Source organism: Cherax quadricarinatus, chromosome 74 (assembly GCF_038502225.1).
Source record: "Cherax quadricarinatus isolate ZL_2023a chromosome 74, ASM3850222v1, whole genome shotgun sequence".
Classification (NCBI taxonomy): Eukaryota; Metazoa; Arthropoda; class Malacostraca; order Decapoda; family Parastacidae; genus Cherax; species Cherax quadricarinatus.
The window spans coordinates 3,120,604-3,139,868 of NC_091365.1; the positions used below are offsets into that span (position 1 = coordinate 3,120,604).

The window sequence follows — 19,265 nt, forward strand, 5'->3', positions numbered from 1 at the left end:
TTTAGAGTGCAGGCATTGTACTTCCCATTTCCAGGACTCAAGTCCTGTTATATAAAATAATCAGTTTCTCTGAATCCCTTCACTAAATATTACCCTGCTCACACTCCAACAGCTCATCAGGTCCCAAATACCATTTGTCTCCATTCACTCCTATCTAACACGCTCATGCACGCTTGCTGGAAGTCCAAACCCCTTGCCCACAACACCTCCTTTACCTCCTCCCTCCAACCTTTTCGAGGACGACCCCTACCCTGCCTTCCTTCCCCTACAGATTTATACACTCTCCATGTCATTCTACTTTGATCCATTCTCTCTAAATGACCAAACCACCTCAACAAACCCTCTTCAGCCCTCTGACTAATACTTACATTAACTCCACACCTTTTCCTAATTTCCACACTCCGAATTTTCTGCATAATATTTACACCACGCATTGCCCTTAGGCAGGACATCTCCACTGCCTCCAACCGTCTCCTCGCTGCAGCATTTACAACCCAAGCTTCATACCCATATAAGAGTGTTGGTACTACTATACTTTCATACATTCCCTTCTTTGCCTCCACATATACCTCAGTGCACCACTCACCTTTTTTCCTTCATCAATTCAATGATTAACCTCATCCTTTGAAAATCCATCCGCTGACACGTCAACTCCCAAATATCTGAAAATATTCACTTCTTCCATACTCCTCCTCCCCAATTTGATATCCAATTTTTCTTTATCTAAATCATTTGATACCCTCATCACCTTACTCTTTTCTATGTTCACTTTCAACTTTTTACCTTTACACACATTCTCAAACTCATCCACTAACCTTTGCAATTTTTCTTTAGAATCTCCCATAAGCACAGTATCATCAGCAAAAAGTAACTGTGTCACTTCCCATTTTGTATTTAATTCACCATAATTTAATCCCACCTCTCTCCCTAACACCCTTGCATTTACTTCTTTTACAGCCCCATTTATAAATATATTAAACAACCATGGTGACATTACACATCCCTGTCTAAGACCTACTTTTACCGGGAAGTAGTCTCCCTCTCTTCTACACACCCTAACCTGAGCCTCACTATCCTCATAAAATCTCTTTACAGCATTTAGTAACTTACCACCTAGTCCATATACTTGCAACATCTGCCACATTGCTCTCCTATCCACTCTGTCATATGCCTTTTCTAAATCCATAAATGCAATAAAAACTTCCTTACCCTTATCTAAATACTGTTCACATATATGCTTCAATGTAAACACTTGATCTACACATCCCCTACCCACTCTAAAACCTCCTTGCTCATCCACAATTCTACATTCTGTCTTACCTCTAATTCTTTCAATAATAACCCTACCGTACACTTTTCCTGGTATACTCAGGAAACTTATTCCTCTATAATTTTTAGAATCTCTTTTGTCCTCCTTCCCTTTATATAAAGGGACTATACACGCTCTCCGCCAATCCCTAGGTACCTTCCCCTCTTTCATACATTTATTAAACAAAAATACCAACCACTCCAACACTATGTGACCCCCTGCTTTTAACATTTCTGTCATGATCCCGTCAGATCAAGCTGCTTTACCCCCTTTCATTCTACGTGATGCCTCACACCTCCCCCACACTCACATCCTGCTCTTCTCACTCCTGAAAGATATTATACCTCCCTGGCCAGTGCATGAAATTACCGCCTCCCTTTCTTCATCGATATTTAAAAGTTCTTCAAAATATTCCCACCATCTACTCAATTCCTCCAGCTCCCCATCTACTAACTCCCCTACTCTGTTTTTAACTGACAAATCCATTCATTCCCTGGTCCTTCTTAAGTTGTTTATCTCACCCCAAATTTTTTTCTTATTTTCATCATAATTTCTTGACAGTGCCTCTTCCACTCTATCATCTGCTCTCCTTTTGCATTCTCTCACCACTCTCTTCACCTTTCTTTTACTCTCCATATACTCTGCTCTTCTAATAGCACTTCTGCTTTGTAAAAACCTCTCGTAAGCTACCTTTTTCTCTCTTATCACACCCTTTACTTCATCATTCCACCAATCACTCCTCTTTCCTCCTGCACCTATGCTCCTATAGCCACAAACTTTTGCTCCACATTATAATACTGCATTTTTAAAACTATTCCAAACCTCTTCAGCCCTCCCACCCTACTCATACTTGCACTAGCCCACCTTTCTGCCAATAGTTGCTTATGTCTCACCCTAACTTCCTCCTCCCTTAGCTTATACACTTTCACCTCTCTCTTTCTTGTTGTTGCCATTTTCCTTTTGTCCCATCTACCTCTTACTCTTACTGTAGCTACAACTAAACAATGATCCGATATATCAGTTGCCCCTCTATAAACATGTACATCCTGAAGCCTACCCATCAACCTTTTATCCACCAATACATAATCTAACAAACTACTATCATTACGTGCTATATCATACCTTGTGTACTGATTTTTCCTCTTTTTCATAAAATATATATAACTTATTACCAAACCTCTTTCTACACAAAACTCAATTAAAGGTTCCCCATTTTCATTTACCCCTGGTACCCCAAATTTACCTACTACTCCCTCCACAACATACTTAGCATTGAAATCCCCAACCACAAGTACTCTAACACTTGGTTCAAAACTCTCCATGCACTCGCTCAACATTTCCCAAAATCTCTCTCTCTCCTCTACACTTCTCTCTTCTCCAGGTGCATAAATGCTTACTATAACCCACTTTTCACATCCAACCCTTATTTTACTCCACATAATCCTTGAATTAATACATTTATATTCCCTCTTTTCCTGCCATAACTTATCCTTCAACATTATTGCTACTCCTTTAGCTCTAATTCTGTTTGAAACCCCTGACCTAATCCCATTTATTTCTCTCCCCTGAAACTCTCCCACCCCCCTTGAGCTTTGTTTCACTTGAAGCCAGGACATCCAGCTTCTTCTCATTCATGACATCCACAATCATCTCTTTCTTATCATTTGCACAACATCCACACACATTCAAACATCCCACTTTGACAGTTTCCTTCTTTTTCTTTTTAGTAGGCTACACGGGAAAGGGGGTTACTAGCCCATTGTTCCCAGCATTTTAATTGACTTTCACAACACGCATGGCTTACGGAGGAAAGATTCTTATTCCACTTCCCCATGGATATAAAAGGAAAAGCAATAAGAACAAGAACTATTAAAATTAAATCAAAGAAAACTTGGATGAGTGTGTATACATAAATGTGTACATGTATGTGTAGTGTGACCTAAGTGTAAGTAGAAGTAGTGGAAAATCCTAGAGGGACTAGTCCCAAATCTGCACATGAAAATCACTCCCTTCAAAAGCAAAAGACTTTGCAGGTGGTGCAACATCTTCCCAGTGAAAAGCAGGGGTGCCACGAGTATACTAAGAGACAACACAGTAAGTGTTGGGGGCCCAAGACTGTTCATCTGCCTCCCAGCATACATAAGGGGGATTACCAATAGACCCCTGGCTGCCTTGAAGGCACTGGACAGGCACCTAAGTCAGTAACTGACCAGCCGAGATGTGGCTTGTATGTCGGTTTACATGAAGGCAGCAGTAGCAGCCTTATTGATCAGGCCCTGATCCACCATGTGGCCTGGTTACAGACCGTGATGAGTGACTTTGACCTCTGGACCCCCCCCCCCCTTTCTCATTCAGGTATACTTTTCATGTATTTATGTACATTATCTAATTCCATATTTTTTTTGGTCATTAAAGTTTTATAACATTTCAGTTATCAAAATTATTGTAACTTTTTCAGGTATATCCTGTAGACGGGTGGCAAGGGCACTTGTGGTCTACGGAGAGCATTAAGGTCTTCCTCGAGTTATGTGGAGGTTATTCATCTGTTCTGTTTGCAAGTTTTCAAGAATACTCTCTGTGAGTTTATTATATACGTAACAAATTTTTGTCTTCTAAGGTCTCTATTAACCCTTTGAGGGTCCGAGGCCAAATCTCAGAGTGACAGCCAGGGTCCAAGAATTTTCAAAAACATTTTTTGTTATTTTTTCTGATGAAATGGTAGAGAATCTTTTTCTGAAGGTAATAAAGCAAAAAGTACAAAATTCATTAGAAAATTGACGAATTATGCTCTCATTAATTTTGATGCATCAGCGATATTTACGCACTGGCGATTTTGCTGACTTTGACTCCCATTTTAGGCCAATTACATTATTCCAGTCAACCAAATTCTTAGCTATTTCACTAGTATTACTTCTATTTTATCAATTGAGCACAAGAAATTGCCCAGTCAACTGTTTCAACTACCCAATAAAGTGATTGGAAATTGGTAATTTGGTCAATTTAACACAAAGTTCAAAATATTTCAGTTTCAAAATAGGATTCTGAATGAACAATGCAGACATTCCTGGCACTAAAATAACATTTTCTCTGTTCATTAGTTATGTTTTCAGGCTTTACAAATGAATTCCATTTTTATTTTTTATTCACGTAATGAATTTTTATTCACACCAAAAAATAGAAGATTTACTGTTATGCAATGTTGTAATAATTGTTTAAATAATATCAACACATTCGTGAATGTATATTAGACCCACTGGCTGACGCGTATTAGACTTGTGACGACATTTGTTTACTTCTGAACATCAGCAAAAATTGAACATTTCTGCTTTTTTGAGCTCAGTTTCAAGCCATTTTCAATACTAAAACCAATCAAAATCATCTCTATTTATTTGTTGAGGTGGTTCGGACATGTAGAGAGAATGGAGCGAAACAGAATAACTTCAAGAGTGTATCAGTCTGTAGTGGAAGGAAGGCGGGGTAGGGGTCGGCCTAGGAAGGGTTGGAGGGAGGGGGTAAAGGAGGTTTTGTGTGCGAGGGGCTTGGACTTCCAGCAGGCATGCGTGAGCGTGTTTGATAGGAGTGAATGGAGACAAATGGTTTTTAATACTTGACGTGCTGTTGGAGTGTGAGCAAAGTAACATTTATGAAGGGATTCAGGGAAACCGGCAGGCCGGACTTGAGTCCTGGAGATGGGAAGTACAGTGCCTGCACTCTGAAGGAGGGGTGTTAATGTTGCAGTTTAAAAACTGTAGTGTAAAGCACCCTTCTGGCAAGACAGTGATGGAGTGAATGATGGTGAAAGTTTTTCTTTTTCGGGCCACCCTGCCTTGGTGGGAATCGGCCAGTGTGATAAAAAAAAAAAAAAAAAAAAAAAAAAATCTTCCTTTCCATCAAATGAGACCAAGAAATCGCGAATACAACTGTAAAACATACGAAAAAAAACTTCAAAGTCGCTGTTTTAACCCAAAATTACAGTTGCAGTTATTTTCTCTCATTATGCACAGTGTGCTGAAGGATTTGTTTTATGTGGTGCACACTTACCACACAGATGTGTTCTCTCATATCCAGTCCCAAATTTACCACTCACAGGTTGTCCGAGTGAGCTGAGCTCATGGTATAGATCTACGGTTTGGACCCTTTCTTCAAAGCCGTAGATCTACAGGACGGACCCTCAGAGGGCTAAAATAGCAACAGTATTCATTTAGACTTAACAAACCAAAATTTCTGTATATCAAAACTCTAAATATTCACACACACTATATTAAATGTTTTGCACTCTGGCTGGATTACTCTCCTTTTATTGGTTTCATGAACATGTAAGATAACTTTACAAAATTTGTAACCTTTACCATATTTACATTCTGTATACACAAATCTTTATTTTTCTCTGACAGTCTTTAGTAGGATGTGGCTATAAATATCTTGTATATTCATCAAGTTTCTCTCTCCAAGTAACTTCCCATTATGTATACAAATGGAACTTCATACACAAATAACCCGCACATAAAAGTGAGAAGCTTACGACGACGTTTCGGTCCGACTTGGACCATTGACAAAGTCAGTGGTCCAAGTCGGACTGAAACGTCGTCGTAAGCTTCTCACTTTTATGTGCGGGTTATTTGTGTATCATTCCAGTCACGGTATTGTGCCTTTTTGTTATTTATGGAACTTCATGTTTGGTATTTCTTTAGACAACAGAACGTGTTTCTTAATAGTAACTGTTATTTCTGTAACAGGATTCCTGGTCTGAAGTTGGGGTGTAGGGGTGGTGATCCTCAGAACCATTAACAGATATCATATAGTTGCATTCTACCAGCCCTCTTAAAGTGCTAAGTAAAAAAATTATGTAGCAGACCTTACTGAAGGACCCATATGGTTTAACAGTTTTTGTGACTAATATTTCTTGTGTTACAGAATTTGTCACAGAATGTGCATAGTTTCTTTCCAGGGTGCCTAATCTGTGGGTACAGTATTTACATAAGTATTTAGTTACTCACCTTACACAAATATTCACATACAATAAATTGATAACCACCATACTAACAGCCTTCTTGGGAGAACTTAGCTTGTTTATGGCACACTTATTGCATTAGTTTTTTTTTTAAGATGGCTCATCTATAGTATGTACATTATATAAAACATTTAAACATTTTTTAACACTAATTGTATGCCTATCAGTTTTTTGCTATCTCATTTTTTTTTATAAAAAATTATTTTTTGCTTTCATTATAGCCTATAACTGGACTCCAAATATTTACAATGACTTTTTCAATACGTACTTTGAATAATAGGGTTTGTAAAATATGGAAATTGATGCTTTTGAAGTATCTGTTACTACTTTACTGATTAGTTTTCTGTTATTCAAGGAGTGGCACATACAACATTCTACTTACAAGACCTGACGGTGTGGTGGTGAATGATGAGTTTATAGCTCGAGGTTTTGCCATCCCCAAGTTCTCTCCACAAGTATCTGATCATGATGAATCTCAATACAGATCTCAAGGTAAATACCATTTGGAATGCATTTATATTTTGTACTAGGTTTTGTATAGAAAATAATTTGATTTGGCATTGTCTTGTTCTTAAAAACTGCTAAAACTTCTGTATCCCTATGATAAATGTATTCACCATACTGCTATCGCAGATACTGTTCAGGACAAATGATAAAATTCTGACTTGTGAAAGATACCTTCATAACAGCTTTGGTATACTAGCCTCTTTTACAGGTTTATTACTGTCTAGAAGTACTTCTTTTTGTCTGTTCTGTATAATGACATACAGAAGAAGCATGAAAATCACAGTATCATGGCTGGAATAATTCACAACTAATGTACAATTTGGGGAGGAAAATTATAGGCAACATTTTAGTCAGTCCTGAACCATTATCAAGTTGTGACAGATGGATGAAATTATATTGAATTTCTGCTAATTTATTTGTCTAACTTTTTTTTTTCAATACACTGGCCATATCCCAATGAGGCAGGGTGACCTAAAAAGAAAAAATGAAAGTTTTTCTTTTTAAATTTAGTAATTTATACAGGAGAAGGGGTTAGTAGGCTCTTGCTCCCAGCATTTTAGTTGCCTCTTACAACATGCTTTGCTTATGAAGGAAGAATTCTGTTCCATTTCCCCATGCAGTTGTCTAACAGACTACTGAATAAATGAAAACATATTTTATGCCAGGAGCAAGGGGCTAGTAACCCCTTCTCCTGTATAAATTACTAAATTTAAGAAGAGAAACTTTCATTTTTCTTTTTGGGCCACCCTGCCTTGGTGGGATATGGCCGGTTTGTTGAAAAAAAAATTTATTCCTGTAGTCAAGATGTATCTGGCCAGAAATAACCTGGCATTCAAGGCTTTCTTTGCTTGATAATTCCCATAGTCATCCTCAAATAATGCAGTCTGTGGGCCCAAATGTGAAACTTGTGCTTTTATAATCATAGGATCTTAGTGTAAGACACTTTGCTAGTTGTTTATACAGTACAGTACCTCCAGCTGTGCTGACAGGATGTCAGCACAGCATATCTGTGGGACATGTAAAAAAATCCTTGGAAAGAAATCCAGAATCACATGCAACCTATGCTTTTCCAAACACCATATCTCTTGTACTAGACTAAATACAGCCTCAAAAAATGACCTCGAACTAGCAAGGTGTTTCTGGTTGTGCAATAAAAATGTAGAACTTTGGGCAGGTATCAGAAAGGTACTAAGGAGAGTAATAAATGATAAAAATAATCAAGAAAAGAAAGATGACCTCTTCAATAGTCTACCAAAAATATATAAAACATGGGAGAAAGAGAGAGTGAATCAAAAAATGCAGAATGCCCATACCACAACAGATAACTCGAAACTATCTAGTCACCCACATAGTGCTAAACCAGACCCATCCCTCAGTCAGAGCACTAATAACCACAGTGCTGGTACTGGCCCAGGCTCAGCCCCCAGCCCCAGTGCTGACTCAGTCCCAGCCCCCAGCCTTATTGCCAGCCCAGACTCTACTAAGGACCCTACCACAACCACCACTAAAACCGTAAATATACAGCCATCATTGCACAAGACCGTGGCCCACAGTACAGATGTAGGAGAGGAGTCTCCTGCTCCTTCCTCTACTGAGGAAAGTAAATGAAATCCAGGACGGGGTGGCCTTGGCTTGGATACTGAGGATTATAATGCAGTCCCAGAACCTGCAGAAATTGACAACACACCTCCCAACAATTCTCAACCAAAGGTGAATTTGTGCAAATATTATGCTTGGGGCATTTGTAAGCATGGAATATCAGGAAAAAAAATGGGACATGCAACTTTGAGCATCCCAAAAAATGTAGCGACCTCCTGTCTAAAGAAGTGTGTCGTTCTTCTTCCTGTACTTTCTTTCACCCAAAAATGTGTCACTCCTCGGTCCTCCAGAAGGACCTGGAGTGACATACCATCTAAAAGGGACCAGGAGGCACAGACCCCACAAGACAAACAATAGTAGCTACGACAACCCAACTCCAGGTGATTTTTTAGTGGCAGGAAACGGAAAAAGAAAATGGAAGGAAATAACAAAAATAGTCTACTGCCTTGGAGCCTTGTTGGACTGAAGGTGCAGCCAGTGGCCACCCATGGCCCTCCAGAACTACAGCTACTGATGCCAATAACAAAATCTCTCCAACAAACACAGAATACAACCTCGTTCATATTTGCTAATATACAGGGCTTTAAGCCATCCACCAACAACAAAATACCTTTTATCAGTGGACTTCTAGAGGAGTCTAATGCAATGTTTGCAGCCTTCACAGAAACTCACACAAAAGATCACTTTGACAGTGAAATATGGATAAGTGGTTACAACCTCTTTAGATGCGACAGAAAGAACAGGCAACAAGGGGGGGTTGGCCTGTATGTCAAAGAGTCCCTCATCTGCACGGAGTTGCTGAACACCACAAATGAGGTAGTTAAGTTCTATCAATAAAGATCGAGAACCAAAACATAGTCATTGTGGTTGTATAAAAGCCACCAGATGCAACCTCCCAACAGTTCAAGGAACAGCTACTGAAAATTGATTACTGTCTGGAAAGCCTTCCAGCTCCATCCCCAAACATCTTACTGCTTGGTGATTTCAACCTAAGGCATACAAAATGGAAGAATTTAGCGAGTAATGTTATAGCTGAAATAATCCCCGGAGGTAGCGCAGATGAAAGGTCACACACACATGAGCTACTAAGTCTCTGCGAAAAACACACCTTAAGCCAGCAGATAGTGGAGCCAACAAGACTAGAAAACACACTTGACCTTATCTTCACAAATAATGAGGACCTGATAAGAGACATAAGAATATCAGTAGTATCAGTATCCAGACCAGAGCTTTGGTGAGATGGGTAAGGAAGAAGGATGGGTAAGGATAGAAATTTTGGAAAAGGGTGGGAGGGGGGAGAGAGGTAGGATATAAAAGGTAAGTGGCCCAACCACTTTGGTGTAATTTAAAAAGTGTACATGAAATGATAAGATATTCTTTAAGAGGTATAAGACTAACCCATCAGAGTCACATAGATATAACAGAATATAAGTACATGACTCTGAATTGGTAGTAATTATACAAGTTGCAATTTTTTTTTTTTTTTTTTTTTTTTTTTTTTTTTTTTTTTTTTTTTTTTTTTTTTTTTTTTTTTTTTGCGATTGCACAACGGATATTTATGCGACAATGAAGGCAATAATTTTCTGGCCAGTTTATAGAATTCCGTGACAATGGCTTCTTACAGGTGGTGTCCAGCCATAGTAAAAAGCATAATTTTTACATTAGATTGTTATATAAGATGTCTCCCTAATTGGGGGCGATGATGTTCTCAGTATACATAGAAGGGTTCTGGTGTTACCCAATCTTCTTCATCAGGGAGGTTGCTCAATATCATGGGTCGAGGGTAATCATCTTTATGTATAAAACGACGGACCCTCTGTGGGAGAGTCATTCTTTGAGTCCTGTGAGGAGGAGTATTGATGATATAATCCGTGGTATTTACCACTTGTATAGGATGTTCTCTATCTGGCATGTATAGTTCTTGCATTGTATAGAGTTGTTTCTTTTTTAGGGTGTCAAGGCGTACATTTATGGCAGTAATATCTTGTTGTATGTGTAAATCTGCCATTTTTACTCTGTCTCTCCTCCTGGTATCGGTAATGAAGCGAAGAGCTCTATTCTGGACCCTTTGTAACTGTAGCATATTTGTCTTTGTTGTTAATGACATTGGGACACAAGGGTATTCGAGTATAGGTCTTATTAACATTTTATACAGATGTTTTTTGACATGTTGAGGGGCTTGATTGAATCGAAAGAGACTGCAAAGACCGGCTTTGGCTATGTTGATCTTTTTAGTTACATGAGATGTTGAGTGGAGCAGCCTGTCTATTTCGTATCCCAAAATCTTGTTAGGGTTTCTAATGGCTACAGGTGTACCTCTGATGGAGATACCTCCTCTATCTTCAATTGTTGATGCAAAACATCCTATCGTGCTAACAAGGACCTTGTCAGGATTAGTCGTAATTCTCCACTTCTTTTCCCAATTAGATGTTCGACGAAGTTCAATATTCATTTTTTCTATGACTCTCTCATACTTGTATTTTCCTGTTTCCGGAGTTGATGAGATGACATGAATAACATCATCTACAAACTGTGTCACAATCGTATCACTAAACTCTGGTTGAGGAAGGTCATTCACATAAATGTTGAACAGAAGTGGACTGAGACAAGAACCTTGTGGGACACCAGCCGTCGGTATAAAAGGCTCTGTCAACCTGCCATGAAAGGTGGGAATGATTTTTCTTTGAGTTAAGAAATTATATATTACTCTGAGGAAAGTCCAGTTATGGTCTGGTGGGTCAATGAGTTTGTATATAAGGCCATCATGCCATAGGCTATCAAAAGCTTTATGAACATCTCTGGTGGCAATTAAGGCAAGATTCCCCTGATGTTTTAGACTTGCTACAGTATCGAAAATAACATTTATTGCATGATTGGTACCTCTGTGTGTTCTAAAGTCAAATTGTTTTTCAGTAAAAAAGTGATTAAACTCCATATAGTAGTTCAATCTGTTGGAAATGACCTTCTCAAGAACTTTTCCAGTGACTTCAAGTAAAGATATAGGTCTGTAGTTCCCAGGTTGGTGAATGTCTTTATTGGGCTTACCTAGAAAGATCATCCTAGCAGTCTTAAAAACCACTGGAAAATGTCCTGAGGCCAAGATGGCATTAAAGATATTTACCAAAGACTGTTTACAATTTCTGGGGAGGAACTTTATTTGTTTCATTGTTATTCCAGAGAGGCCAGGGGCTCTATTGCTTATTCTTCCAATAACCTGACTCATCTCTAATAATGTAATAGGTCTAGTAAGCGGGTGGGTATCTTCAAGAGTTGAAGTATCGATGGAAGGTAGTGGTTGTAGATCATCCAAGTTCTCATCTCTCCATTCATTTACCAACTGATAATGATTATTGTTAAATTGACGACTGTTATTGTGGGAGAGAATTTTCTCCCATACATCACCCATCAAATTAGCCTGGTCCTGTGGATCGTCAAGTTTAATTTCAACATCTTCATCATCCTCATCAGTGAAGGTATGAACTAGGTAGTTAGGAGCCTTGTGCTTTGCCCCTAAAAGTTGTCGGATCTTACTCCAAAATTTTGCTGGTTCACGTTTGTACTGATTAGCTTGAAAAACTAGCAATTTCCATAAGTCCCGTTTGTGATGACTAATCATGTTAATTAATTCTTGTCTTAATCGGTGCAGTGTAGCTGCTGGTGGTTGTCGCGTTTGAAGATGCCTTCGACATTCTGCTTGATAATTTCTTAAATTGTCTCTAATTTCCCTAGTAGGTTTATATTGTTGGTAAATCTTTGTGGAAGCTAATTGACAAGTTACATTAGTAGCTTCAATTATTCGATTATGCAGGGACCTGATTGCATCATCAATTGCAGTGGAAGGTAGATTTTCCAATGACACAATTTCATCATCACCCAGAAATGCCCTGAAGGGGTCAAATCCTAGGGTGTTAAGATTGGGTTTAGGAGGTACAGGTATTCTAAATGGAGAAGTTTGTAGTTGTATTATAACAGGGATATGGTCAGATCCATATCAAAAACAACAAATTCCGATCACAACCTAATCGAAGTCCAGACGTACATGCATAGGGGTTCTGATCAGCAGAATGCATGTACCTGTAAAGGTGTCTTCACAAAATACAACTTCAACAACAAGAGCATCAACTGGGACCAGGTAAACCATGTCCTAAATGAAACATGTTGGGAAGATGTCTTAAATGATATGAATCCAAACCAGTGCCTTGAAAGGATCAACTTCCTGGCAGCTGAAGCATGTTTTAGGCATATTCCCCTAGAAAGAAGAAGAGCAGGAGTAAACTGGAGAGAGAAAGATGCTCCCTCTACAGAAGACGACGAAGAGTCACTGAGCTCCTCAGGAGTGCTAGAATATCTGATACACGAAAGGAGGCGCTGACCAGGGAAGTGGAAACTATCGAACTTAAGTTAAATGACTCTTACAGGAACCAGGAGAGACAGGAGCTTAAAGCTATTAGTGAAATTGAAAGAAATTTGAAATATTTCTTTTCATATGCCAAAAACAAGGCAAATACCACATCTAGTATCGGGCTCTTACTCAGACAGGATGGGACTTAAACAGATGACAACAAGGAAATGAATGAAATACTGAAATTCCAGTACGACTCTGTGTTTAGTGAGCCACTAATCAGTCTGAGGATCGATGACCCAAATGATTTCTTTGTGAATGAGCCTCATAACTCCATAAATGTATGCCAGATTTCCGACATTACCCTAACTCCGATAGACTTCGAAAAAGCCATTGACAACATGCCCATGCACTCAGCCCCGGGCCCAGACTCGTGGAACTCTGTATTCATTAAGAACTGCAAGAAACCCCTCTCGCGTGCCCTAAGTACACTAAGGAGAAGGAGCTTGGACATGGGTAAAATTCCACAGTCACTTAAAACAATGGATATAGTCCCACTCCATAAAGGTGGCAGCAAAGCATTAGCTAAGAACTATAGACCAATAGCTCTGACGTCCCACATCATAAAAATCTTTGAAAGAGTTCTAAGAAACAGGATTGCAAATCACCTGGATTCCCAAAATCTGCACAATCCAGGGCAACATGGGTTCAAGGCAGGTCTCTCCTGCCTCTCACAACTACTGGATCACTATGATATGGCCTTGGATGCACTGGAAGAAAATCAGAATGCAGATGTAATATACACAGACTTTGCAAAAGCGTTTGACAAATGCGATCATGGCGTAATAGCGCACAAAATACGTGCATAAGGAATAACCCCGAAAGTGGGGAAATGGATCTTCAACTTCCTAACAAATCGAACACAAAGAGCAGTGGTCAACAGAGTTAAATCAGAGGCTGCCATAGTGAAGAGCTCTGTTCCACAAGGCACAGTACTTGCCCCCATCTTATTCCATAGACAGAGATATACACTACAGCACCGTATCATCCTTTGCGGATGATACTAGGATCTGCATGAGGCTGTCATTTGCTGAGGACGCAGTTAACCTCCAAGAAGATATAAACAAAGTTTTCCAGTGGGCAACGGAAAACAATATGATGTTCAATGAGGACAAATTCCAACTACTCCGTTATGGAAAACTGGAGGAGATAATAACTAGAACAGAGTATGCTACAAACTCTGGCAATACAATAGAGCGGAAAAATAATGTAAGGGACCTGGGAGTAGTAATGTCTGAGGATCTCACTTTCAAGGATCACAAGAGTGCCACGATCACAAGTGCAAAGAAAATGATAGGATGGATAATGAGAACGTTCAAAATGAGAGGTGCCAAGCCAATGATGATCCTTTTCAAATCACTTGTTCTCTCTAGGCTGGAATACTGCTGTACATTAACATCTCCATTCAAAGCAGGTGAAATTGAAGATCTAGAGAGTGTACAGAGATCCTTTACTGCACGTATAAGTTCTGTCAAGCACCTTAACTACTGGGAATGCTTGGAAGCACTTGACTTGTACTCGTTGGAACGCAGGAGAGAGAGATATATCATAATCCACACTTAGAAAATCCTGGAAGGAATGGTCCCGAATCTGCACACAGAAATCAGAAATCACTCTCTACGAAAGTAAAAGACTGGGCAGGCGATGCAAAATACCCCCAACTAAAAGTAGGGGCGCCATTGGTACACTAAGAGAAAACACTATAAGTGTCCGGGGCCCAAGACTGTTCAACAGCCTCCCATCAAGCATTAGGGGAATTACCAATAAACCCCTGGCTGCCTTCAGGAGAGAGCCGGACAGATACCTAAAGTCAGTGCCGGATCAGCCGGGCTGTGGCTCGTACGTTGGACTGCGTGCAGCCAGCAGTAACAGCCTAGTTGATCAGGCCCTGATCCACCGGGAGGCCTGGTCATGGACCGGGCTGCGGGGGCGTTGATCCCCAGAATAACCTCCAGGTAACCCAGCTGTTACATAGAGATAACATCCTAACCCCTTAAATTAGGCCAAGCCAGATTAAGTTAATCTAACCTAATAGAAACTTAAAAAAACCTTACCAAATTACAGCATTAATTCTTTAACTGTGTGCTAGGGAGAGTTGTGATAACTTTGTTACTTGTTACCTCTTTTGGTTCCCTCTGCCTTGGTGGGAAATATAAAGCCTGTTGCATTATTCTTATTGTTGCCTCTGCAGTTTTCTCGCTTCGATTCCATTGGTTTTCAATTTTAATCTACCTGTAAAATTTGTCATACTGTTTAGATATGTAACTCTTTTTTTCAGGTTTGGAAGAAATAAAGCATGATGAAGAAGAAATACCAGTAAGTATTTTTCATTTATGAATTCTAAGAGTGCTGTGCATGATATTAAAAGATCAAATTACTGAAGCTTAAGGTACTGTAGTTTCATATTGTTATTCTGGCATTGTTATTAGTTTGATGTGTTATACTTTGTGTGCATATAATTCCCTCTTTACAAGTGTAGGGACCAAGCTATCCTCATGATTTTCAAGTTCACTACAGATTTCCTTAAAACTTACTTTATATACTTCCACTTTATACAAAATTGCTATTATGTAATGCCCTATTTCCATTAGTAATTTTATATATGCAGTAAACATTTACTACATGTGACTGTTATGGTTCACAAAGCATGTAGAAAATTGCACAAATAACCCTCACATATGAAAAAGAAATTTATGATGACTTGTCACACATTAACACATAAAGGCAAGAGAGCCAGTATAATCCCTTACCTTTGTGTGTTAGTGTGCAGCTACTTAGTGGTCCAAGTCGAACTGAAACATCGTCATAAGTTTCTTTCTCTTATGTGCAGGTTATTTCTGTATTGTTCTAGTCACGGTATTGTACCTTTTTTTGTTCCACATAGAAACTTTTTATGCAGAATTAAGTGTTAAGGACCTGATTAAGTTTAGTACAACTGCCAAGAACCTGGAACACATCTGCAACATATAGTGAGATATACCTGTATTTAACCTGTCAAATTATTTTATTGAATTTCCAGTGTACTTCATCTTGTATTCATTCCATTGTTGTACCATTTTGTAATAAATGTGTTTAAAAATTTCAGGATGGATGGGATCCGATGTCGAGTGTGTATTTCAGTCCTGAAAACTCTGTACTACACAACGATGAATGTGCAGAAACTGTAATTTTGGGAAGAAGAAACAATGATGAGGCTCGCCTTTGTAAGTTCTTTTGCAAGGGGCGCAAGTGTCCTAGGGGTGAAACCTGCAGATTAGAACACACAAGAATAAGAAGAGGTGTGTGAGTATCCTTGTATTGAGCATGTCTTATTTTTGCTGGGTTATTATCCTAATGCCAAGCATGGTCTGTTGTTCTTGTGTGACTTTCTTATTGTTAAACATGACTTGTTATTTTTATTGGGCGACTATCCTAGTGCTGAGCATTTTTTTATTCTTATTGTTTAACTATCTAATGCTAAGCAGGACCTATTATTCTTGTGTGACTATCCTTGTTCTTATATTAATTGATGTTTATAGCGCATTAACATTAAGTTGTGAATATTGATTTTTTTTCTACTTTTCCTCATGTCCTAACCCTCTCTCTCTAGGATTACATATTTGCAGTTAGAGAATTATTATTATGATTATTATTATTTTCCTTGGGAAATACAGCACCTGAGGAATGTGAAGTAATCAGGTTTGATCCAGGGAACGGAAGGGTACCTCCAAGTCTTTGGATTGAGAGACCTTCACCAGCATTAAAGCACCATCTTTGAAGGGTGAAGTTAAAGGAATAAAACTGCATTTGTATTTTCTTTTTATCTTCAATCTTGCTGTACTTATTTTTAAAAGTATCAGTGATTTTTATATCCATATTATTCCCTCTTTGATTAAATTTTAGGGTTCCATTGTTCAATGGAATTCAGAAATTCAATTTTTTACATGCCTTTGGCCCTTCAAAGATATTGTGCATTGACACTGGTGATGTGCTCCTGTTCCAAGGAATACAATAAAGTACAGTTTTATTTATTTATGCAGTACAAGCAATGTAGTTTACATGTAATAAAACATTGGTAGGCACAAAAGAAAGCCACTAGTATTCACTGTTTTTCAGGCACACTGTCCTTCCTGTCCCTTCTTCAGATCAAACCCGATTCCCCAATGATTGTAGAACCCTTACAGGTTTAGTACTTCCCTATGTGCATAATAATAACATGTGCCTTTTTAGTATTACTTTTGTGTGCTTCCTTAGTTGCTAACAAATGTACATAAAACATTCATTAAAGAAAATAACAGGAAATTATCTAATTGTGGACTAGGGTCTTGGATACTTTGCTCAGTAGTTCTGCAATCAAAAAATTGTATTTTAATGTATTCTTTAAATTTTCATCTGTTTTAACCGGCTTCCTTCAAAAAATGTTAAGTAATAGTTCTTGCCTTTGCCTACTCTTCAGTAGTCTAGTATATAGTCTGTTAAAGCCCTTCTGTGTCTTTCATGAGCAATTTAAAATATTTTGTTCTTTTTTTTTTAACATGTCGGCCATTTCCCACCAAGGCAGGGTGACCCATAAAGAAAGAAAAACACAAAAAGAAAGAAAAAACTCATCATCATTCAACACTTTCACCATCACTCATACATAATCAGTCTTTGTAGAGGTGCTCAGTTATGACAGCTTAGACGTCCCTCCAAACTGCCAATATCCCAAACCCCTCCTTTAAAGTGCAGGCATTGTACTTCCTATTTCCAGGACTCAAGTCCATCTAACCAGTTTCCCTGAATCCCTTCACAAAATATTACCCTGCTCACACTCCAACAGGTCATCAGGTCCCATAAAACATTTTGTTCTAGTGTTTTATAAATAACACTTCTTGCCCACTAGCATTTGCCTTCCTCAGTACACTGCTCTTGTATTTCTGTTCCCATGAGCTTTACTGTGTCTACATACGCTGATATTAAAGATTTGATCTTTCCAGGCAGGTTACTGAATACATTGTACCAAGAATAGAGTATGTGTATAATCTGCATGTAAAGTTATGATGCTAGCTACAGAACAATCTTTGGATCAGTGAAACAGATGGTTAAGTCTGGATGTCTGTGCAACAGTTGCAGTTTGGGCCTTGCAACTTCAAGAGTGTGCTCATCTGCCTTTGGGTTGAATTCTACACTATAGTCCATGTTCTCTGCTTCAGAGGTGGAGCAGGTATGAAGCAAAGAACAAATCACTTTCCTATTCTAAGATAATTATACATTATTATCCATCTAATTCACCATCATCTGAGCTGCATTGAACATAGTACAGAGTTTGACTAAGAGGTGGATGTGAGGCCACTCTTGAGGCTGCATGGCTCCACTTGCAATTGGTGTCCAAGTTGTTCTCGAGATTTTTAGAAATTCTTGACTTCAACTATCTGTTGCCATATGTTCTAGTGATGAGAAGTTTTTCTTGCAGCTAACAATATAACTTTCTGCACAGGCTATGTACATGCATATTGTCTTCTCAGGCTATACTGTTTATTTTATTTCATCACTGTCATTAACATGGCTTGTATATTTTTGTTCACTTTCAGATGGTATAACAGTTGAAAAGGAGGAAGTACATCAAGAATATTTGGAGCTTCATCCATTAGTACAAGAGAATTCCTTACTTGCAGTTATAGTAACATCAGTTATTACTCCATGCCACTTTTATGTCCATCTTCCTTTTGGAACACAGTGTCTTCAAGAAGCCAGTAAGTAAATTGATTAGATTCTTTCACTCCTATCATCATCAGACCTAATTACAAAATGCTGTAAAGAGTTTTTATGAGGATAAGGAGGCTCAGGTAAGAGTGTGTAGGAGAGAGAGATTATTATTTTTTTTTTTTATCACACTGGCCGATTCCCACCAAGGCAGGGTGGCCCGAAAAAGAAAAACTTTCACCATCATTCACTCCATCACTGTCTTGCCAGAAGGGTGCTTTACACTACAGTTTTTAAACTGCAACATTAACACCCCTCCTTCAGAGTGCAGGCACTGTACTTCCCATCTCCAGGACTCAAGTCCGGCCTGCCGGTTTCCCTGAACCCCTTCATAAATGTTACTTTGCTCACACTCCAACAGCACGTCAAGTATTAAAAACCATTTGTCTCCATTCACTCCTATCAAACACGCTCATGCATGCCTGCTGGAAGTCCAAGCCCCTCGCACACAAAACCACCTTTACCCCTCCCTCCAACCTTTCCTAGGCCGACCCCTACCCCGCCTTCCTTCCACTACAGACTGATACACTCTTGAAGTCACTCTGTTTTGCTCCATTCTCTCTACATGTCCGAACCACCTCAACAACCCTTCCTCAGCCCTCTAGACAACAGTTTTGGTAATCCCGCACCTCCTCCTAACTTCCAAACTACGAATTCTCTGCATTATATTCACACCACACATTGCCCTCAGACATGACATTTCCACTGCCTCCAGC

At 39.0% G+C, this 19,265-nt stretch overlaps 1 protein-coding gene across 5 annotated transcripts in view; it reads left to right on the top strand.

The window, feature by feature from the left end:
• Nucleotides 1-19,265, top strand: part of LOC128700162 (tudor domain-containing protein 1) — a 58,591-nt gene that overhangs the window by 25,040 nt on the left and 14,286 nt on the right. For all 5 annotated transcript variants that reach the window (XM_053793144.2, XM_053793142.2, XM_053793146.2 and 2 more), the window contains 5 exons: nucleotides 3,768-3,886; nucleotides 6,676-6,812; nucleotides 15,107-15,144; nucleotides 15,914-16,106; nucleotides 18,378-18,539. In XM_053793144.2, the coding sequence (XP_053649119.1) occupies nucleotides 3,768-3,886; nucleotides 6,676-6,812; nucleotides 15,107-15,144; nucleotides 15,914-16,106; nucleotides 18,378-18,539 (649 nt within the window). The remainder of the gene's footprint in view (nucleotides 1-3,767; nucleotides 3,887-6,675; nucleotides 6,813-15,106; nucleotides 15,145-15,913; nucleotides 16,107-18,377; nucleotides 18,540-19,265) is intronic.